General features: G+C 45.3%; 1 protein-coding gene across 4 annotated transcripts in view; it reads right to left on the minus strand.

Annotated features, from left to right (window-relative positions):
* The window catches only part of LOC119373358 (blastoderm-specific protein 25D), a 430,103-nt gene that overhangs the window by 335,910 nt on the left and 69,851 nt on the right, over window positions 1-24,342 (minus strand). For all 4 annotated transcript variants that reach the window (XM_049420437.1, XM_049420436.1, XM_049420435.1 and 1 more), the window contains exons 2-3: window positions 3,453-3,660; window positions 975-1,122 (exon numbers count right to left, since the gene is read on the minus strand). In XM_049420437.1, the coding sequence (XP_049276394.1) occupies window positions 975-1,122; window positions 3,453-3,659 (355 nt within the window). In that variant the 5' untranslated portion in view covers window position 3,660. The remainder of the gene's footprint in view (window positions 1-974; window positions 1,123-3,452; window positions 3,661-24,342) is intronic.

Genomic DNA, 24,342 nt, shown 5'->3' on the forward strand with positions numbered 1-24,342 from the left:
CGCATGTTAGTTTCATGATAGCTGCACTAGAATACAATGTTTATTCAGAGCGGTTCCCAGTAATGGCAATATGTATGTTGCCTTATTACAGAGAAGCCAGCAATTAAATGTTGTGCACATCAAGCGTATTTAATGTTACGGCAAAATAAACAGAGTAGCACTGCACAAACCTCAGATATGCATTACTAACCATTCAGGTTGAAGCTGCAAGCATCAGCTGTAGCATACCGATTAGTAAAAAAAATTATATACCCTATAAACCAACATATTTTTATGGCATCCAAAACGAAACTATGGAGTATTTGGACATGAATATTATGGGTGATATTCTTAAAACTATAAGTAAATACGGGTAAGTAAGTGTGAGTTTCGGTAAGTATGGGAAAGTAGACATAGAATATTAGTAAGTAAAGGAAAGCAATAAGCCAAGTGTTGTTCAACTATATTACCGTATTAAATAACAACACATGGCCTAAAATCTCCAACCATCTACTGTACCTCATCTTTCATAATCATTTATAGTTTTTTTACTGGGATTCGACTTGATGCAAATTTTGCTAAATGGAAGTTACGACGAAAGTCAAATTTCTATTAACCAACGATGATCCATGCACATTTAAAAACATGCCATAAAAACTCACTAAAAGTATAATATTTCAAGAGATGACTAGCTTTGGCTTAATGTGATTTTCATTGGCTGCATATCTGGTCCCGCCTTAGTTATATTTCTAACTCCTCCAATGCAAAGCATTGCTCACTATCTCATTCCACCAGTAAGCAGGTTGACGTTTCTTGAGGTGAAGATACAGACATCTCAGTTCGAGAATGGCTTTTAGCTAGTTTGTGTACCAAGTGATTGTATTCGAGTCACCATAGTTTCGGAACAGTTGGACGACAGTTCGCTATAAGCTTGTGTTCGAAACGTTATTAAACATGACAATATAACTACAGGCAAACGCAAAAAGCTATAATACCTTTCTTCGAGCCAGAAACCTCTTGGCTCTCTCCGGCATCACCAGTGTTGCCAGGAACATCGCTTGTGACCAGCTCGCTCGCAGGTGGTTCGTCTTCCGCTTCAGTGAGGATCGATATGAAGCCTTCCTTGAACTCCTCGAAGCTCACCTGAAAAAACATTCACGCAGATCTGATTCAGGATGCAGTCCATGTACGTGTGAGAGCAACATTGCACTGAGATATGAATAAAAACAGTGTTGCTCTTATAACAACCAACAGCCTACATTAACCAATACCACCCACCATTTAGCCAAGCTATGGCAGCAGTAGTTAAGCTCTGTCAATAATGAGCTAACATCAGACAACATTAGCAACTGTCTAGCCATACGTAGCCATTATTAGCCAACATTTGCCAGTGTTTATAATTGCCTGATAATCAAAGTTAAACCACATGTTTACTTTTGCTGACATTGTGATGTGACCGTTTGTGCACATGTGTTTCAGTGAGCTTATACGTGCAATATATATAATGATATCTAAGCTAAAGGTCAGCACTTATTTTCATTCCCAGTCGTTAGTCTACCATCTTGCTCCACTGTATTTTTTTGTACAATTTACTACCAGCTAGCCCAGTCTCACAAAATGGTATTATCATCATCACCACCAACGTCATCAGCCTGACTATGCCCACCGCCGGACAAACGTCTCTGCCATGTTTCGCCAACTGACGCGATCCTGTGCTTTCTGTGGCCACGTCATCCCTACAAGCTCGTTAATCTCATCTGCCCAGCTAACTGTTTGCCTCCACCTTTGTGCGTATGTTTTCTTTTGGAATCCAGTCTATCACTTTTAATGGCCTTGCCTTCTCGCCTTCTCGCTACATACCCTACCCATGCCCATTAGTTCTGCATTTCAACTTAGATGTCCTTAACACACATTTCTTCCCACACACCAGACTTGGCAGTAATGAAATTACAGCAATTAAATCACTTTTTGCTGTAATGATTAATGTAATGAACTACTTTTCTGGGCCAATCATTAGTAATGTAATGAACAACTTCTAGCGAGTAATTTCAAGAAAATTACTCATTACTTTCCCAATTACTTTTGACTAAAATATGGTATTTCTGCTACCCTTGTGGTACAAGAAACTGACCAAAAGAGAAAAGAAAAATTACAAAGACAAGTTAATCAGAGTGCCAAACCTCAAACGTGGGACCAAGGCCGGCCAACAAAAAAGTCCCGTTGCATCCGAAGTCAAAAAAAAGCCTTGGATAACCTTGCTCAAATGACTTTTGTTAATATAATTTCTATGTAATTTCATTACTTTTTAAAAGTAATACTAATGTCATGTTGTCATATCATTACTTTCAGCCAGCTGAACTTTGTAATGTAATTTAATTACTTTTGTTTTTAATTGCCCAGCTCCACTTCGAAGCCAGTAGATCAGTTTGCACAAGCTAAAGTGGTTGAGCGGTTCTTTTTTCCCGTTCAGGCTTGTTATAGACAGCTTCTTTAATTTTAGTGGACCGGAGGTGAGTGGTGGGGCTTGCCCAATTTCTGTGGCACATACCTGCTAGGAGCTGCGAGCCGCGTTACGCCGACCGTCCCAGAAGAACCTCAACCATAAACAGCTTCACTGTTAAATATTCTAGAAGAGTATAATTAGTTATGCCATTTAATTACATTTAATAACAGAGTTATTTCAGCTTTTCGTTCCACTGTTTCACCTGACCAGAAAACTAAGCTGTGCCTCGCGCACGCAATGCAATAATTCGGCCAGCACGCGCTCTCTTCGTCCTCTTCTTCATCTTGGGATTGACTACAAGTAAAGACAGTTTGCTCTTTGCGACGTACATTCAAGAAATGGGGATAGTTCTAGTACATTTTTCTGTAATAATAATAATATCTGGGGTTTAACGTCCCAAAACCACGATATGATTATGAGAGACGTCGTAGTGGAGGGCTACAGAAGTTTCGACCACCTGGGGTTCTTTAACATGCACCTAAATCTAAGTACACGAGCCTAAAACATTTTGGCCTCCATTGAAAATGCAGCCACAGCGAGCTACATTTTTCTGTATCGCCCAGTGATTTGGCGAATAATATGGCCTGTGGCTAGCACATCCATTGAGGCTGACACAATGGATGTGCAATGAAGGCATTTTTTTTCACTTGTGAATGCTTCCTGAAGAAAACAAAAGAGAAGCGGATAAACGGCTCAGATAAACGGAAGCGAAAGGAGAAACAGGAACAGAGGGAAAGGGCCTTGCTAATTAAGACCGCACAAACTAGGAACTTATTAGTTAAAACCGTGCTAATTAGGACACCCTAATTAGGACCATGTTGATTCAGAATGCTAATTAAGACCTTGCTAATAATCTAGGTCAGCCACAAGCTCCGCCGTCAGTCCAGCCTTGCACGACTAGTGCAAGCTGCCCACATTGCTTAGGAGTTATTTTGCCATCTCTGTTACACACGGGAAAAGCACGACTAACCATGGCGGCGGGTCTCCCATCCCCGCCTTCTTGCCGTTGCCGCCGGCCGAAGAGGTGGTGGATCAGGGCGGGCGCCCTGTTGGCCAGCTGCAGCCTGTGGCACAGCAGCTGCAGGCCCCGGGCGTCCAGGCGCCCCGTCCGCTCCGTGTCGCAGGCGTCAAACACCTCCCAGAGCTGGGCCACGCCGGCATCCTGCTCCTCCTCCATGCTGAAACAGGAAGAGGTGTCGAGAAAGGTTAAAGTCTTTGCATACGGGTCCAACCAGAGTTGCCGATAATATTTAGATGCTTTGTACTCGAAAGAAAGAAAGAAAGAAAAAAAGAAGGAAAGAAAGAAAGAAAGAAAGAAAAAAAGAAGGAAAGAAAGAAAGAAAGAAGGAAGAAGGAAAGAAGGAAGAAAGAAGGAAAGAAAGAAAGAAAGAAAGAAAGAAAGAAGAAAGAAAGAAAAGAAAGAAAGAAAGAAAGGAAAGAAGAAAGAAAGGAAGAAAGAAAAGAAAGAAAGAAAGAAAGAATGAAAGAAAGAAAAAGAAAGAAATGAAGAAAGAAAGAAAGGAAAGAAAGAAAGAAAGAAGAAGAAGGAAAGAAAGAAGGAAAGAAAGAAAGAGAAGAAAGAAGAAGGAAAGAAAGAAGAAAGAAAGAAAGAGGAAAGAAGAAAGAAATGAAAGAAAGAAAGAAAGAAGAGAAAGAAAGAAAGAAAGAATGAAAGAAAGAAGGAAAGAAGAAAGAAGAAAGAAAGAAGGAAAGAAAGAAAGAAAGAATGAAAGAAAGAAAGGAAGAAGAAAGAAGAAAAGAAAGAAAGAAAGAAAGAAAGAAGAAAGAAAGAAAGAAAGAAAGAAGGAAAGAAAGAAAGAAAGAAAGAAAGAAGGAAAGAAAGAAAGAAAGAAGAAAGAAAGAAAGAAAGAAAGAAAGAAAGAAAGAAAGAAGGAAAGAAGAGAAGAAGGAAAGAAGAAAGAAAGAAAGGAAAGAAAGGAAGAAAGAAGGAAAGGAAAGAAGGAAGAAAGAAAGAAGAAAGAAAGAAAGAAGAAAGAAAGAAAGAAAGAAAGAAAGAAAGAAAGAAAGAAGAAAGAAAGAAAGAAGAAAGAAAGAAAGAAAGAAAGAAAGAAAGAAGGAAAGAAAGAAAGAAAGAAAGAAAGGAAGAAAGAAAGAAAGAAAGAAAGAAAGAAAGAAAGAAAGAAAGAAAGAAAGAAAGAAAGAAAAGAAAGAAAGAAAGAAAGAAAGAAAGAAAGAAAGAAAGAAAGAAAGAAAGAAAGAAAGAAATATGTATGTTCGGAAGTTCAAGCTCTAAAGTACGCTTTCTGAAACTGAAATGAAGGCACTGGGAAATTGAGAAACGTCGCAGTAAGCATGGTCATTAATACCAGGCCTTCACAGAAAAATAATTTGGAGAAAAGGTGCTGCACTTTCGTCGCAATCAATGAACAACTTTGCATGAAATGATTAAAAAAGAACAAGTCCTGAGAGACTAATTTGTCTATCGACATTGATCCGCTTTCTTCCGATCAACATAAATTGATATCTGACAGGACGGAAACACGAGAACAAGAAGTTTGTCCTTGCAATCAATATATGCACTAAGTGAAGATTGTGTGACGTTCTAAAAACGGTAGCTTATACGCGGAAGTCACCGATTTCAAAATCACCTATAGCAATAAGGCATGTCTTTCATTTTGGTCTTCGTAAATTATAATCTACGTTTTTTTTTTCTGCCGAAGAAATGTAGATGTTTTTGAATCTTCTTCAAAATTTACTGTTTGTGTTTAATGTCTTTAAAAGCATTTTTTTTTACGTGTGACACGAATTTCTTTGTTTAACCCTTTTATATAACGCACGGCAAGGTTGGCTTCACTGCAAAAATACATATTGTGAGGGAAAACCCTCGCAGAGGCACGGAGAGTCGCAGAAAAAAAAATCTTTTGCACGAACATTCTGCTTTGAGGCTCATCGCATTTCTCGGCGCATTGAACAACACATCAACTGTAGCCAAACTAACAAAAATGTTATGAGAGAAGACACCAAGACAGAGGTAAATTGTTTGGGATGCATGATACAATTCGTGCCAGAAAGCATGGTGTTTAAGCATGGGGTTAAAGGGGCACTAAAGGCAAATATTAAGTCGGCGTTGATTGTTGAAATAGCGTAACAGAAACCTCGTGGTGCTTGTTTCGTGCCAAGGAAATGCTTATTTTTAAAGAAAATAACCTTTTAGTGGTCCGCACGGCGTTAGCCAACTTCAAGTCACCCGCCTGAACGAACCCTCTGACGTAGCAGTTGCCGCGCCCAAGGTTGCCCGCCTTTACTGCCCGGCCGCTAACGCTAAGGCTTTTTGCGCAACAGTGGCCATCAACTTTGCCAAGACGCAGCCACGGGCCACTCAAAAACTGTGTAGTTCATTGCAATGGAGCTTAGCTTGGCCAGCAGCAGCAGGCAGCAGTACGCGATACCGAAACTACCACTGATACGCGCAGCTCGGCGAAAACGGAACTTTTGAACCCCTCGCGCCGTTCCCCATGGTAACGAAAAGAGGTTTTTTTTTTTTTTCGTTAATCAAAAAGAAACGAACAAGCATCATTTTATTCCGTCTTGTGATGTACGGAAGGTTCTTCTTTTATCGCAACTAGTTTGATTACTAGTGGTTCATTGTAGTCGCGACTCCTGACGTCATCAGTGTAGGTCCGGATCCCATGAGTTACCTCCCGGTAATGTTCAGTTGTCAGTAGTTGACGTCATCGGGATCATTTCCAAGATATCCCATCGTGTCCTACATTTACCTTAAAGGGGTACTAACCCAAAATTCTGGCCTCGCGGGTTTTTTTTTTTTTTTTTTTTTTGCTGTAATGTTACAAGGCACATTGTTCGCTGCAGCGCGCGACAGATGAGTCATTACCGACCAGTGTCAGTTTCAGTTTCAAAAACGACAAGTCGACAAGATCAACGCCCAAATGTCGTGGTGAATGGTGATTATAGCATTTCGGTGCGAACTTTGAATTCCCAGACGTTGGGCAGAGTGCGATGGACACTGCGATACAATAGTGGTCTATAGCTCTAGGGCTTTCACAATAGGGCTTTCGCAGTGGTCTATAGCAATATAGGGCTTTCGTGCGTTGTCAGTCCGCATCACGTATGATCATTCACGGGATACACAGATAACAGAGACGTGCAAACGTCAGCAGTAGCAATGGTGGCACAATGGTGCCGGTGGCAAGCCAACTCGTCATGTCACGTGATGTCGTTCTTGACGGCGTGTCATGACGTCGTCTGATGACGTAATCACATGACATCATTGCTTGGTGCTGCAACACCAGTTTAAAAAAAAAGGGGGGGGGGGGGTAGACAATGCAATCAACTGAGAATGCCACAGTAACTTAAATTTAAAGGAACACTAAAGTGAAACAACAAAATCGGGTTAATTTGATAAATTGTATTCTGAGAACTCAAATGTCGTTAATTTCACTATCGTAGGTTTATTAATAGAGGATGAAATCAAGGTCAAAGTGTCATGTTCAAATTTCGCGCCGAAATCTCCGCGCGTGACGTCACGGATTTCAAAGCGCATTTTTCGTATTTTGGCGACGTTGGCTCGACGAAGTTTCCTGGAACCTTGGTATGTTAAGTCTGTGGCCCACTCAGACGACACGTACCTCATTTTTAACGATTACGAACTACATAAGACCTAGTAGATGCCGCATTTTCTTTTTGCGCGTTTTCTCGCATACCAAAGGATCTTCTCGCGGCAAGCTTCGGGATTTTGGAATTGTGAAAGAGTAATTTACTATTATAAGAAAAATTGTTTTTCTCTTTAGCGTCCTTTTAACGAGTGTCTAGTGAGATCGTAGATTAAATGGACTTTCAGATCTGTTCATTCGTTTGTACACTTCGATACAGATACTAGCAGCTGCATTCGCCAGTGAAGGGCGTTGACAGGTCTTACGATTTCGCGCAGATGACAAGACGCAAAGTACGTAGCAGGGATGCCTCCAAATGGTGATGACAGGCAGGACAAGTCGTAGAAGACAACGCGGCAACGAATGCCGCGTAATCGTTACGCAGAGGTCGACAGCCCGAGAGGAGATGGAGGAGAGAGAGAGTGCGAAATGAAGCAATACGCGAATGCCTCCCGCTGGTCCATTCGGATCTGGGTTGCCACTCGTGCCGCCAGAGCTACACTACGACACGGTCATAAAGCCACTGCGAGAACGATATACGCCCGCGACGCCTGCTGAGCTCGCTTCAAAAACTGGACAATGGTTCATCATCGCCGCTCCGCACGGTCACCTATACGCGCATGCGCCTAACACACAAAGGGTGCCACCGACCACGCTCGGCTACTCGGGCACCGCATTTTTTCGCATACAAGCCCCGTGCACTTTGTTCACGTAGATCGAAGGTTCGTTATAGCGAAAGTTAGATCGAACATCGCGCCCAAGTGTCCTTGGATTCACAAAGCCCTGTTTGCGTTCATTCGTACGCTGCAAAGTGGAAGCTTGGGCGAGTCGGTTATGCAAAGGAAATAAGTTTAGCGCTAGAGGGCGCGAACAAACATAGAGGGATACCCTGCTTACGCTCCAACCCCTCAAGTAATCCCCCTGCTTACGCCACTGTCATTGAATTTCACTAATACCCACGTCAACCAGCACTTATCGAATTGATGTGTGATGGTATGTGGTTTGAATCGGAGGAGTTCATGTACGTTTGAGCACAAGAACTCCCCTTTTCCGGCCTCAATCACAGCCGTTGCCACAGCCTTTCCCGCGCGCTCCATGACAAAATCATTACGCAGAAATCGTCGCGCCGCTTACCTATGCCACTTTGAAATGTTTCTATTAGAAGGAAACGCCTGACTATGTCCCTTCCAGCCCATGCACATTCTGCACCGGTAGTACGTCTGATTGATGGCGGAAGATATCGACCAGACCCGAAGGCAGAGCAGTTAATTCACTTAAACTACCGCATTTATTCGCATATTACAGGCACTCGTTATTGCTCCGGATACATGTTTCGCTAGTGTTGGTTAAATGAAGGTCAGTGGTGACGCTAATACTCTTAGTGTCGCAGTGCAAGACCTTTGCAACGTCCTTTTTTTTATCACAGACAACAGCTGACCACAATGACAGAAATATGCGTATACACATTAAACCACTGCTTTCCATGCTGGGCACTGGCAGTAATCTCCCTGAAAATAGTTTCGACAGCGAAGCTGTTAAAGCTGACAGTAAGACGTCCGTTAACAAAAAAACCCTGCTGCACCGTTGCCATAGCAACCGCTACAGCTGCGCGCCACCTGTGCTAAAAAATAGTCAAGTCTCCGTCGAGCCGTCGCCATAGCAACCGCCACAGTTTATCATACCGTGACTCAGGGACAGCGATTTCAACACATTCAGAGTGGCAAGCTTTGCGCGCATTCCGGATCCGCCTGTCGCCGTCTATTGGCTGCCGCTTCTTGGGCCAAGCACGTTGGATCCAATCGCCGCCGGCGTTGTGATTCCCGCGCTGCAGCACGACGAGCTGAAAAACAACCCGCTTAGCTGTGTCAAGCTTTGCGCAACTCGATGCAAAATTCCCGCATTTTTTCCAACAGGCTCGTATACTAGGCCTCTACTCCAGCTTGTAAACGCCGTGACTGCGTTGCGTGTTTCACGCAGGGTTGGCATTTTTTTTTTTTTTCATCAATGAATGAACGAACATCCGTTCTTACACTTTACCGCGCATTAATGACCCAGTTCTTTCATTAGGTGGACACAAAAAAAAAATCTGAGAAAGAAAAAGATCTGAGAAATTATACGCTCCATTTATCTTCCCAGACTCGGAGCGCATTCGCAACCCAACATGCCTTTTTTTTTTTACTAAATGACGGGGAAAGGTTGACAAAAACGAACAAACGAGAGAATGGCGCACTACAGAATTGAAGTTTATACTTATGTACAGGCTGCCGTGTTCTACATACACGCATAGTATCAACCTGCACCACGCAAGTGTGCGTGACAGCGTGTTTTCGTATCTCTCGTGGTACGCACGCTGTCAACTCCTCCATTTTGCTGCATGTGTACTTTTGCTGATTTGATTTTTTTTTCTCCCTCTTTATAGTCACGGCCGTTTCGTGTTTACATTGCGGCCAGTGCCGCTCTTTTTGTCCATTAAGGCAAGATGCGTTCGTTCCAAGGGCACGCGGCTGGGGGAAGTCGGAAAAGGATGGGGGGGGGGGGGGGGGGGTGTTGCTATTAAACGAACGAATAAACTGCGCCGCAAACACGCAATGCACGCGAGTACGACCGTTCTTTGAGAGGGTTAGCAGCGACCACCCGGAGTGGCCGGTAAAAACCGGTACTAAGTGAGAGAGAAAGGAGGAAGAGGTTTGGGGGAGGTATCTAGCACGGCAGTGTTATAGTGCCTAGAATATACTGGCTAGTAGTGTTAACGGCTTTGAAGAGAAAGAAAGAAAGAAAGAAAGAAAGAAAGAAAGAAAGAAAGAAAGAAAGAAAGAAAGAAAGAAAGAAAGAAAGAAAGAAAGAAAGAAAGAAAGAAAGAAAGAAAGAAAGAAAGAAAGAAAGAAAGAAAGAAAGAAAGAAAGAAAGAAAGAAAGAAAGAAAGAAAGAAAGAAAGAAAGAAAGAAAGAAACTTTGCAATATGTCGCACCAACTTGCCCAAATCGAAGAACTCTTTCTATGGAGACGAAAATGCTTGAAGCCCGTGTACTTAGATTTAGGTGCACGTTAATGAACTCCAGGTGGTCGAAATTTGCGGAGCCCTCTACTTCGGCGTCCCTCATAATCCTATCATGGTTTTCGAACGTTAAACCCCACCAATCATTATTATTAAATCGAACCACTCCGCCGTCATGGCCGCGAGCGGCGCTGGCTCACACTCCCGGGATTACGTAAACATAAATACCTAATACAGTGGATGGGAAAGCGACCGCCCGGAGGCTGTATTTCAAATTGTGATTTACAGCGCAGGGGAAGACACGAGACAGAGACCAACGAAGACGAGCGCTGTATTCCATTTCAAATCACAATTTGAAGTGGAATACCAACTAGCTCGTACTCAGACCTTGCTTCGGAGGCTGTCGGTCCGGTCCCTACCAGCGGCAAATTGATTTTCCATCCATTTCAATTCATTTTCATTTATGTAATTTCCCGTGTACGTTCCTTAGCTTGATCGTCTGTCGTTTTCATTAGGTTACGTCTAACAAAAGAAGCGGGCCCTCGATCAATCTCAACCTCTTTTTTCACTCCTGAAAGAAAGAAAGAAAGAAGAAAGAAAGAAAGAAAGAAAGAAAGAAAGAAAGAAAGAAAGAAAGAAAGAAGAAAGAAAGAAAGAAAGAAAGAAAGAAAGAAAGAAAGAAAGAAAGAAAGAAAGAAAGAAAGAAAGAAAGAAAGAAAGAAAGAAAGAAAGAAAGAAAGAAAGAAAGAAAGAAAGAAGAAAGAAGAGAGACCGCGCAGCAGGGGGGAGACGCGATGGAAGAAGAAACGACAGCTCCAGCAAACGGAACATTCGTGGCAAGCGCAGGGCTATAACGCTGTATACACGAACGACGAACGAATGAACAATCAAACGAACGGTCGGGCCAACGACGGGTCAGAGGAGGAATAAGAGAGAATTAAGAAAGAAAGAAGATGAACCATCGTCGCTGTCATTATATCGTCACTGCCGGCCCCGTATAAATCTGTGCCGTTCAGTCGAGGAACGCCCGCACGCCCACGCAACCTGCAACGAGTTGGTCTGCAGAGCACGAATGAAGCTGCAGTGCGGTGAAGTCACCGCCCAGCGCAAAGGGGGGGCAGGGGGTAGGGGGAGGGGGGGAATCTTGAACTCTTTGAACGCCCACATAAAAGACAGCATGTGCGCCACGCCTCAACCCTTTAATTCACAATTTCGTTTCAGCAACTGACACCTGTAATTATAGCTTGTCTTATAACGAACTAAAGTTGGTCGGCGTCAGTTGTCGCCACGTACTACGATAGCTGGCTCCAGGATCGAACCACCAAACAATACTTTCGAGGCCTCAATGGCTGCTGAAGTTTGACCTAGATTGGTCGTAAAAAAACGGCGCAGAAACAACAGACGAACACAACAACGGACGCAAAAACAACGCACAAACGGCTTTTTTTTTACGATCATGAAGAACCAACCAGCCCGCATTACCGCACTTGTTGGCCCGGGGCCGTACTCTGAAACGATCCCGAAAGGCGACGATCGCCAAATTGACGTTTTTGTTGCGCGCTGATTGGCTATTGTGCAAAACCGGAAAAGTGAGGGCGCCATCTAGTATTTCCGTCGAAGTCACGGTGCTCTACGGTGATCCTGACATACCTGGCATAAACGAACACACCTCATCACCGTGGTGAAGTCTAGCATTATAATGACACAGACGATCTTTTTGTAGTATTGAATCCTTGGTGGATGTGCGCATCATTTTTTACGCTGAAGCTTTCAGCGAGCACTACCAGGTGTGTTTTCAGTAATCGTTGTTTTGACAGCCAGTGTTTTTTGTGGTCTGAACGTGCCAGCAGCGTGAACCGTCCGTTGCCCGCATGGTTTATCGCGCGCCGGCAACATATGTTGAGATGTTGAGACGAAGTCGTTGCGGCGGCATGCCACAGCTGAACTCTCTGGCTACGCTTTGTTAAACTCTCAACAAAATTACATTTCACACAAGGTTGCATTCTTTTAAATATTATGCTGTGCTTTAAACAATTACACAAGAAACGTTGAAGGCACTTTCAACACGTCCTGTATTTCAAGTATTAACAGGCGAGCCTGGCCACTGCGTAGAAGCCAGTGTGTACTCTCGAAAACTCCACACTCGGATCGTTCTGTGCTCGTATTGCGAGACATTCGTAACACCAACGGCCAGAGCAATGATGACGTCATGGGGAGGCATCTGATTCATTTTATTGAACACGTCAGACTATACGTCACACAAGGCGACACTGTCGCCTTTCGCGATCGTTTCATAACGGCCCCTGATTGGTGTAGGAGATTCATCATAGAAAAAAGAAAAAAAGTTAGGTTCGTCCCCTTCAGCTGCGCCCGTGTCTGCTGCAACATTACGAGGTATTTTCTTCCGTAAAAGGCCTATCACCAATAGTCCACTTATCAAGGCACACACTGGGGATTGCAGCAGTGGCTTATAGAACTAGCATTACATCAGCCAACGACCTACAGTTGAGTATGCAATCAATTCGTGTGGCCGGAAGTCGTCCTTACCGAAAATGTTGCCTCCAGTGGCATTCGCTGTATGACTTTTCGTCCCTTCGTAAAGCTTGGCAGTCGGTAGCTCTTAGTATATAGTTTCGAGAAGTTTTCGTTCAAACGCAGCGCCATGATATTATTCGTTAATTCACTCAGTGGTTAAATCACTGGCTGATTCATTCATTATTTCACAATACTCCTTGACTTATTGATTTATTGGCTAGTACATTCCTTGATTAATTCATCGGCTGACTGAGTCATTTATTGGCTAGTACATTCCTTGATTAATTCATCGGCTGACTGAGTCATTTATTGGCTATACATTCCTTGATTAATTCATCGGCTGACTGAGTCATTTATTGGGTACATGATTGATTAATTCATTCATTGAGTGAGTGAGTGAGTGAGTGTGAGTGAGCGGCCAACAACACTGCTGGGATGTACTTATAACCAGGGTGTCGGAACGAAATGTTTTTCGTTTCGGTTTTAGTTTCGTTCCACCGCAAAAAGTTCCGTTCCGTTTCTGTTCCGGAACGAAAAAAAAAATGTTCCGTAACGGTTCGTAACGTTTTTTTTTTTTTTTGTATGCAAAATTTGAAGTTAAGGTAATCATAAAAAAAACATTCGATTTGTGATGCAGTTACTTGCCTTTCTTTTTTGAAAGCGGGACAAGGGCGAAAGACGTTGTTCAGAGGAGCGGAAGTAACTGTACCACGAATTCCTACCAACCAGCACAAACCAGTATTAATTTCAAAGTCGTAGTATTTATTTTCTCAAAAGACGCACATGAATTTGTTTAGTGGGCTCAATGCTTTGTGTCAAGGGAGTGAGCACGATCTCAGAAGCAGCACGTCATTGAGAGTACTCTCTGATGTGCGAGACCGCTGTTCTGATAAAAAGATCGCCAGGCCTGCGCGCAACACGCATCACAGTCACATCGAAAGCTGGAAGAGCGGACTTTGTAGAGCCCGTTGTAGAGTCTCTTGGGGCAACTAATACAAGTACACATGCAATGTACACACTACGCCATAAATCATCGCAATTTTTCTGAAGTAACGAAGTTCCGCTAGGCCATTTTTCGTCATTCTTCGGAGAATCGTGGTACTCGCTACACATCTGTAAGACATTATGTGCACTTTGTGCTGTGGCTGATGATGATGAATTATGGCTGAGCAATTTGCAGTGGGTGGGAAGCAGTGTTGTGGAATGGGCGCCTCCATTCCATTCCAATTCCATTCCGGGGAATTAGAACTTGCCGCAATTCCATTCCTTTCAATTCCTCGGAATGAAAAAACTTAGCCCATTCGGACTCTAGGAATGGCCGGGCAGTTCAATTCCATTCCTTGAATTCTTCAACGTAAGAAAGGCATCTTGATAGTTTTATCGAGTTAAGAATGAACGCCCCATAGAGCTGATGTCATCAGATGCATTAAGAACTGCAAAAGTACGCAAAACACGTTACCAAGGTCGAGGGATAGTAGCTTGGCGGCATATCTCGTGCAGTACAACCATCCTACTAATTCCCATAGGGACAGTTCTCCCGCTACTTATAGTATTTGCATGGTGAGCATGTTCGAACTAATGGTGGTGTTTTAATATTGTTTAAGCTTAAATGTGTTAATGCTAAAATGACGACATAGCGTATTTTTATGCTGACAAAAGTAGTATTCAAGAAGACTACGCAGTTTTGTCACACGTCTAGAGCGGTCGTGAATATGGAGAAACTAAGATTTGCTTAATGGGGAAAAAAGCCTATAAATCTGCTGGTATTAGTTGGAACAGTGCACCGCTCGGGCACCTTGTGCCTTTGCATCGAATACGGAACACTGGGCCGCACTGCTCGTCAGCACTCACGCTTGTCAAGCGCGCCTCGCAAGCATGGATGGGGTCAGGAGAACTTTCTGTGCTAGCCTGTGCGCAGGTATGCAATGCCTTCCTTGTAGCACAGGTTATTTACGTGTGTGAGGTACTAAACTGCTCGTGAGATAAAGATCAGGCTGTGCATAGAGTATTCGCCACTTTCGTGTGGGGGTATCAATGGAAACCAGCGCGCAGGGGTAATTTGTTTCTCCCTTCGATAACTGCTGGGATAATGCATTTGTTTGTACACTAACTGATGCATCGGTTTGTAGTAGGCGCATTGCTTATAAATGTACCGTGCTTGTAACCAGCCAAGCCATTTTAGCAATGCTGCTTTATTGTTAATTTCGAGGCTCTGACTTACTAACGTTTGAAGTTTCAAAAGCAGCACGTAGACCAAAACGTGCTCTATTTTCGGAAAAAGACGTAATTCCATTCCCATTCCATTCCTTCAAACGTTGTCCCAATTTCGTTCCCGGGGTCGCGAAAATGTGGAATGATTCCGGAGTCATTCCAATTCTGGTAGGGCAACTCCGCAACACTGGCGGCAAGCATTAAACTACACACTCTTTGCGCTATTAGCATTGTGTGATGACTGGTTGTTATTTTACTCCTCTGCCACGTTATATTACATATGTTAACACGATTCACTGGCCGACCTGACGCCTGTATAGAGTATTTTTGCGAACGAGTTACAAGCACCAGCGTGGCACTGTGGTGGAAGACCCGACTGCCACGCAGAGGGCGCGGGTTAAACTGTTTGAATTTGTTTCACATTTAATTTTTTTCTTATATCACGCGATAGTGGTCACGGACACTGGCGGCGGCGGACAACTATGGCGCCAAAATCAGCTGTTGTGGTCTCATAACAGCTTTAACTGTAACAAACTTCAGCGCCGACAACGCCCGCTTCACTTTGGCCTGCGTGACAGGCGCGCAAAAGCCCACTTGCGTTAATATAAATATCTCTGGTTGCCACTGTTTTCGTTTTTCGCACGATTTGAACGTATATTTGCTTTGGAATTCCTGCCTGAGGTACGCACTAAAACTGTATTCAGAGATATGCTCACATTGCATGTGGTTAGTTGTTCCGGATTGCGAAGTTTTCTCGTGAACCGAAAAACGATTGAAAAAATTTCGGTTTCGCTCCTTAACGAAATATTCGATAAAGTTTCGGTTACGTTTTCGTTCCGGTCAAAAATATCGTTTTTTTTTCGTTTTTCGTTTTCGGTTTTCGTTCCGTTCCGACACTCTGCTTATAACCGTGAAATGCGCACAGTGCGCTTTATACGAGCATCTGATCCGACGACCGTTCGGGCCTTGACCGAGTGTGAGACGTTCTGACACCGAATTAAGTCAAAACAAATATAAACAAAACCCGCGGCAGCGCCAGCCCACGCACGCGCATAAAAGGGGCGATGCCATCCAAGCACCGCTCCTTTTTCCGTGCGTCCGTTTGGCTGACGAAAAGGGCGTTGTCATCCGTGCTAAGGGACGCCTTTCACAGCCGGGCAAAAACCTAGTTTCTATTTTTCGGTCGCACGGGTAATCCCTTCCTCCTCTCTCCTTCCTTCGTTTTATTCGGAGAAGCGCGGGCGGACGAAACGAACAGCCCATCCAGCCTCGTCTTCTCCTCGAATGCAGAGGCGTTGGGCGTGAGCGAGCTTGTGCCTGGCACGGACTGTTTTTGACACGCCGCATTTTGTTCCTCAAGGTCTGAAGAGAGACCCACGAGCCCGTTCCCATTTTTTTTATTATTGTTATTATTAACTTAATAAGCGGCAGAGGAAGCGCCGTGCAGGTCGCTTCGTTCTGCCATCTCTACGCCGCCCACACCCGAACGCATGAGATCACCAGAACCGAGTCACATACGTATTGTGTACGTGGTTAGCCGAACGCCTCCGCGACGAAATGACCTTTATAGCAAATGTTCCTCATAGGTCCAAGTTACACTGAGAGCGTTACGGTTTACGACCTTCACAACGAACTGTCCAGTAAAGGCAGGCACGTAGGCAAGGGGGGGGGGGGGGGCACTTTTTTCTTTTGGCCATGGAAAGGCTTTCTTTCGAACAATTACGCCTTGCCCCACCCCCCACCCCCGAAAAAAAAAACCCTGGCTACGTGCCTGTAGCAAGGTTTAAAATGTACTGATGGGCTAGTTGGTGAGGTATTTTTAAGGCCCCAAACACTACTTCATTATAAAGGCGTCAGACTGTAAATGAACTGTTTTTTTATTATTGTTATTCAAGTTGTTACAGAGCCCGTGCAGAGCACGGTGGTTAAAGACGACGATACATCTAACACTGAAGCAAACAAACTGAAACTCGCAGCAAGTAAAACTTCAAAAATACAGTTAGCGTTACCACAGTAAATATGCAGCGATGGTGGTTTAACGTATACCGTATACGGTAACTGGGAGGATACAGATCTAGTTGGGGAGATACAGATCTAGGCTTGAAGTGAGGAGAGACCGTAGAACATGGAATGCCGCTGGAGCAAACGTTTTCACAAGAGGGCGTATAGTTTTTTGTCAGTCCACACTTCCCAGTTGCGCTGCCCGGACGAAGGCAAGTCCACCATGACGAGACGTAGCCTCCAGCGACATTCCGTGTTCGGCGATCTCTCATCAATTATAAGTATACAGAGAGAGAGAGAGAGTGGTTCGTGAAAGAAGAAATGAAAAGGGGCGCTATTTTCTGCCTCCCGTCGTGGGGGCACGGACGGCTCAGCGCCCTTAGGGATGGGGAAGGGGAAGTAAAGATGATAGAAGAAAGGAAGATAGAAAGGAGCGAGTAGCGCGGCAAGGGTGTCTTGTCAACGAAGTATACAGTGAGACAGTTGCATATACTATACAGTGAATGCGCAATAAAGACAGACCTGAGAGGAGGAGGTCGGCGCGTGACGGCGTCAGGTAGACTTCCAGCGCGCGCTCATGCAGAAACCGCCACGAAACTGGTCATCCAAATGCGTTTCGTTTGTGCATGTGCTTGTGCACGCGCGCGTGTACGTATGTACTATACAGTGTGCTTAATGCTTGGGTCTGTTTTTCGTTATTATGGCAAGAAGCCTTTGACGCCTCGACAAACGCGAAAATTGACCGTCGGCGGCGTCCCGCATCGGCAACGCCAACACGAGTGATGCAAAAAATCATCTTCGTACGATGAAGTCGCCATGGCGTCACAAATCGCCAAAACTTGTGGCGTCACGATGACGTCCCTACGACGACGTCATCGGATGACATCGTCGCTTGCTCAAGGATGGGCGGATCACGGAGGCAATGCAAAACCAGGTGAGGTGCAGAAAGCTTGCAATGCCTCCGATCATGGAGGCAGCAGAAAGGTTTGGGAGGGGAACGGGGAAGGATCGACACATCTACTCAGAAGAAAAAGAAGATGAACGTGGCTTTCGCCTTCGAGTCGTCGACTCTAAAACACATATGGCAGGGGACAGACACATATCCCTCTGCCCACGCCCATGGGTTAGGCTACACGTACGCAAGGAAATCTGTATGGAATTCCTTGTATAGCTTTGCACTACAGACGGGTAGTGGCCAAATTTCTTTTTCGTAAACTTTCCTCCCCCTCGCAGGATCCCGCAGAACTGATTTGGCATAAAGTGCATTGTGGAGTACGGTCCACTGTTAAAGGGAACACTCGAATGAACACCTTTCATTTTGTTGGCCCCCTAACGGCTAGTGCACGTGGAAAGATTGTTCGTGCATGTTAATAGTCTGTCATAAGGATTCAGAACTGTCAACCACCAGTAGTGTTATGCAAATCTAAGCCACAATGCTGTTGTAGGAGAGTCGAATCCGGACATACCCGGAACGCAAGTGTTCCCTTTAACAGTGGACCCGTCTGTACTTCAATTTCTTCGTACACGAACGCGCAGATACAGATATAATGCACATTTGCGCTCTGTCCGTAAACACACTCTCCCCTTCCCACTCTTCTTTATAATAAGGCGTTCCACTGTACACAAGCAGTCGCGGAAGCACTCGGCATAAGCATACTTGGGGTTTCTTCAGCTGCAAGCGATTGCTGCGGCTGCGTTCACCGTTTAGTTCTCTTCCACGTGATGGAAAACGAGGAGAGGAAGGGGGGTGTAAACGGGGTAAGATTTCGGCCCTCGGGGTACAAGGAAAAGATAAACACAAAGCGCTGATCCAAGCGCAGCTATCTCTGAAGACAGTCAAAGGAAAGGGGAGTACGGGGAGGGCAGGGGGGCAATTAGGCGTACGAAATCTGTATAACTCTTCCCCCCAGCCCTTCTTTAAGCGGTCTCGTATCGCGGAAGGCTCGCGGGCGCGCATTCTTTGGCCGCCAATTATCGCGAACTCGCTCCATCCAGGGCGAGAGCGCGCGTCGCTCCCTTTAACCTGCAGTTCTTCCGTTCCTTCGTCGACCGCAACAAAAACGCGGAAGATCGTGCCGCCGATAACTTTACTACACAGCTTGCCGCGCGCGGATACGACGTGCTACGACAGCTGGAATGAAATTGGGCGGCTAAGCAACGGCGGACGATAGCAATAAAGAATGAACAGCGTCCGAATCACCGGTCTGAAACATTTTCATCCTTCCTCGACAGGGGCCTCAGAAAAAAAAGAAAAAAACAGGCGGATAGTTTCATCCGAAGGGCAAAGCGTATAGACCATTTTACGGATGGGTTTCGGAGCCGCCTTTTTGGGCTGCTAACCTTGCCGTTTCGTATCTTTGTGCTAAACAGACGGTACCCCCAAAAAATTGCACTGCCGAGGCTGTAACGTCAGCCTTTGTACTCCCGTGCCTCAGCCCAGCATGGCGGTGTTTTTCGTTTTTTTTTTTCTCGTGTGAAAAGGTCTGTAGGCATGCGCATCTAAACGGTCTGGTTCATAAAGTTTCCTAATAATACACTCTGGCGCTAGTGCCTATGAGAGCTGCAACGCGTGGCGCTTCAGTCAGCATGGGAATGATGGGTAGTACAACATAGATTTGTCTAAAGCTTTGTTCTTTCGGCCCCGTTTGGCTCCGCGTGGCATGCAGCTGCTTTGTCGCAAGACGAAGTTCTGGAAAAGTTCAGCAGTCCCACTTCACCGTCTTGACACATTTAGGCCCACCATTTCAAATCGAGTAACGAAGTTCACAATGATCCATTATTTCTATCCTAAACAAACTCCAAATCACAACAATAAACAAAGCCACAAGTGCGCTCGAAGCTGCAAGCACGAAGATCAGGCAAATCCATGTACTATACCCATCATTCCCATGGTGGCTGAACGATCGCAGCGCCAGAGTTCCCTCTAGTAAATATTGTGGCAAACTATGGTGTGGTTAATGCATTCGACGTTTCATGGCCTTGTTTGTTTGAAGTCACTACATACGAAAATAAAACATTCGTTTAACAGCCAAAGGTGGCGGCACCCGTATGTCTTCAGTAAAAAAATCGCCTATTGAAAGCGATCGCAAGCTTCAGCGTTGTTCGGCTGAAGCTGCTCGGACGGTGTCCCAGTAATAGGTGGTGTTGAAATCCGACCAATGTGATGATAATTTTTTTAACGGCATCCGCTTTGAATCGGCGCGGTGGCGAATCAATCAATTTCTATTGTTGCTGATACATATGACATGCTATTTTTATACAGGCATGCAGAAACCGAGAATCCTTTCAAGGGTTGTGGCAGGCGCAAGTACGATATTCGAACTAAAGCTCCAACGTGAGCTTTGGTGAACCACACGTGCCTACATGAACGTTTCTCGAGAGAGAAAGTATAGACCAACGCCGCAGAGAGAGCGAGCGTGAGTGTCGCGTGCTGCACAGGTCTACGCATACCGCGAGACAGGGCAGCTGCAGACACTGGCCCATGTAATCCACTACCGGCCACTCACCCCAGCTATAATAGACATACGTGGTTCAGGCTGTATGTACAATACGGTCCACTGTTAAAGGGAACACTCCAATGATCACCTTTCATTTTGCTGGCCGTCTAACAGGAAGTGAACAGGGAAACATTGTTCATACACAGCACGAGTCTGTCGAAAAGAGGCTGAACTGTCAACCACTAGTAGTTTTTTTTTGCAAATCTAAGCCACTATGTTCTTGCGAGAGAGCGAAATCCAAACATGCCCTGCACGCAAGTGTTCCTTTTAACATTGGACCCGTCTGTACATATCAATTCCGTTGGATGATTCGATGACCTTGCTAAGATGTTGCTAAGTGTATATAGTGCAAGATTGCCCGTTGGCTAGTGACAGTGCATCAAGTTAGTCCATTACAGCGGTCATCGACAAGACGACATATGATGACGGTTGAAAGGTGCGACGGGTTGCCACGACTGCGTAGAATACAAACAAATTCGAATGATGGGAAGCCAAGGAGGGTATTGTGTAGTATGCATCGCACTGCGAAAGCACCATCCCGCCGAATGGCCACGGCACAGTCAACCAGGTCCGTCCGTCCGTCCGTCCGTCGGACCTCTCCATTTTCTATATTATTTTTTTTAAAAAGCGTATGTGCGTCTTGTTCTCTGTTATTTTAAAAACTCCCCTCCCTCTCTCTCACTCCCTCTCTTCTCCTTGGAATAAAGAAGGAAAGACCCGTGGAATGCCAACAGCTGCGCAAGCGTCCTCCTGTCCTTCTCCGAGGACTTCGTTCCAAAGACACTTTGAGGAGCATGGTCATCATCGTTTCATTTTATTTATTTCTTCATTAACTCCCCCTATGGTCAAGTGACCTGCGTGGTACCTGCTACTACTACTAGACTATTACTGTTACCGTGAAACCTGAGGAAGTGCGTAGCACGGACAACCCAGCGATTCCTTTGGCACTAGCCACCGCCTCGGCAATAATGCGCTTGCCGAGGTGGTGGTGCCCTCTTCTTGGTTATTTCTTGATTATTTCTGTAGTTTATATTATGATGGTCACTTTCGGTACAAAAAAGTCGTTGTCATGAACGTCTAGAACATCACCATCCTCGCCGTTTCGTTTAATTCATTAGAAAAAAAGAATCATCCATTCATTAGTTCATTTCGCCTGTATTGTTCGCCATTAGTTCATGGCCTGTATTGACCACTGCGTGACAATTCGACATGAGACAGTGGACGGATGACAAGCCGAGCCCCTAAAGTACTAGGCAATTAAAAGGCTGAGAATAGTCTAACGCCATATATAGCGTCGAGGAGGCATCATTGTGTTGCCACAACTCAGGCCCTGACACATACCCCTGTCCGTGGGACGAGGCGTTGGTTCGCCCTTATCAGATCACCCCTACCGTCGCGCTTTAGTCGATTTGACCTTACTATGACCTCTAGGCTACTTGTTAGCGATCAGAAACTTTCGTTTCCTAGCGATATAGTCGCCCATATCTTGTGCTAACGGTAGCTTCGCGGTCCAGAACCGCGCGGCGCGCAGTGCAACCCTATAGAACTTCCAGCAACTCCCCTGGTGTCAACCTGGGAGCCTCCTTGCACCGGCGGTGAGTCAAACCTTCTGGACAAAGTTCTGATATCATGCAGGATATGCCACGAACCCCACTTCAGAGCTTCGCCTCACCGTCTCCCAGTACGCAGCAAGTGTTCTGTACGCTTGCCTACGTTACTGGTCAGTGAAGGAGGGATAGGGCGACCAATTATACTTTCAAGAATCGAATAGGGGTGGACCATTTCGCATGAGACTGAGCGAGAAGCTTCCTGCGTTCTGCAGCGAACATGTGCTACTGTCTACCCTGTGCCGCCGTCATTTTAACGCGATAGCGCTAAAGAGCTCGTTTCGCAAATCTAAGCCACTATGCTCTTGCGAGAGAGCGAAATCCAAACATGCCCTGCACGCAAGTGTTCCTTTTAAGAGTGGACCCGTCTGTACATATCAATTCCGTTGGATGATTCGATGACCTTGCTAAGATGTTGTTAAGTGTATATAGTGCAAGATTGCCCGTTGGCTAGTGACAGTGCATTAAGTTAGTCCATTACAGCGGTCATCGACAAGACGACATATGATGACGGTTGAAAGGTGCGACGGGTTGCCACGACTGCGTAGAATACAAACAAATTCGAATGATGGGAAGCCAAGGAGGGTATCGTGTAGTATGCATAGCGCTGCGAAAGCACCATCCCGCCGAATGGCCACGGCACAGTCAACCAGTTCCGTCCGTCCGTCCGTCCGTCCGTCGGACCTCTCCATTTTCTATATTAATTTTTTAAAAAAAAGCGTACGTGCGTCTTGTTCTCTGTTATTTTAAAAACTCCCCTCCCTCTCTCTCACTCCCTCTCTTCTCCTTGGAATAAAAGAAGGAAAGACCCCGTGGAATGCCAACAGCTGCGCAAGCGTCCTCCTGTCCTTCTCCGAGGACTTCGTTCCAAAGACACTTTGAGGAGCATGGTCATCATCGTTTCATTTTATTTATTTCTTCATTAACTCCCCTATGGTCAAGTGACCTGCGTGGTACCTGCTACTACTACTAGACTAGTACTGTTACCGTGAAACCTGAGGAAGTGCGTAGCACGGACAACCCAGCGATTCCTTTGGCACTAGCCACCGCCTCGGCAATAATGCGCTTGCCGAGGTGGTGGTGCCCTCTTCTTGGTTATTTCTTGATTATTTCTGTAGTTTATATTATGATGGTCACTTTCGGTACAAAAAAGTCGTTGTCATGAACGTCTAGAACATCACCATCCTCGCCGTTTCGTTTAATTTATTAGAAAAAAAGAATCATCAATTCATTAGTTCATTTCGCACTGGCTTTGTTAGCCTTGTTTTAGGCCTGTATTGACCACTGCGTGACAATTCGACATGAGACAGTGGACGGATGACAAGCCGAGCCCCTAAAGTACTAGGCAATTAAAAGGCTGAGAATAGTCTAACGCCATATATAGCGTCGAGGAGGCATCATTGTGTTGCCACAACTCAGGCCCTGACACATACCCCTGTCCGTGGGACGAGGCGTTGGTTCGCCCTTATCAGATCACCCCTACCGTCGCGCTTTAGTCGATTTGACCTTACTATGACCTCTAGGCTACTTGTTAGCGATCAGAAACTTTCGTTTCCTAGCGATATAGTCGCCATATCTTGTGCTAACGGTAGCTTCGCGGTCCAGAACCGCGCGGCGCGCAGTGCAACCCTATAGAACTTCCAGCAACTCCCCTGGTGTCAACCTGGGAGCCTCCTTGCACCGGCGGTGAGTCAAACCTTCTGGACAAAGTTCTGATATCATGCAGGATATGCCACGAACCCCACTTCAGAGCTTCGCCTCACCGTCTCCCAGTACGCAGCAAGTGTTCTGTACGCTTGCCTACGTTACTGGTCAGTGAAGGAGGGATAGGGCGACCAATTATACTTTCAAGAATCGAATAGGGGTGGACCATTTCGCATGAGACTGAGCGAGAAGCTTCCTGCGTTCTGCAGCGAACATGTGCTACTGTCTACCCTGTGCCGCCGTCATTTTAACGCGATAGCGCTAAAGAGCTCGTTTCGCAAATCTAAGCCACTATGCTCTTGCGAGAGAGCGAAATCCAAACATGCCCTGCACGCAAGTGTTCCTTTTAAGAGTGGACCCGTCTGTACATATCAATTCCGTTGGATGATTCGATGACCTTGCTAAGATGTTGTTAAGTGTATATAGTGCAAGATTGCCCGTTGGCTAGTGACAGTGCATTAAGTTAGTCCATTACAGCGGTCATCGACAAGACGACATATGATGACGGTTGAAAGGTGCGACGGGTTGCCACGACTGCGTAGAATACAAACAAATTCGAATGATGGGAAGCCAAGGAGGGTATCGTGTAGTATGCATAGCGCTGCGAAAGCACCATCCCGCCGAATGGCCACGGCACAGTCAACCAGTTCCGTCCGTCCGTCCGTCCGTCCGTCCGTCG

This window comes from Rhipicephalus sanguineus, chromosome 11, assembly GCF_013339695.2.
Source record: "Rhipicephalus sanguineus isolate Rsan-2018 chromosome 11, BIME_Rsan_1.4, whole genome shotgun sequence".
Lineage (NCBI taxonomy): Eukaryota > Metazoa > Arthropoda > Arachnida > Ixodida > Ixodidae > Rhipicephalus > Rhipicephalus sanguineus.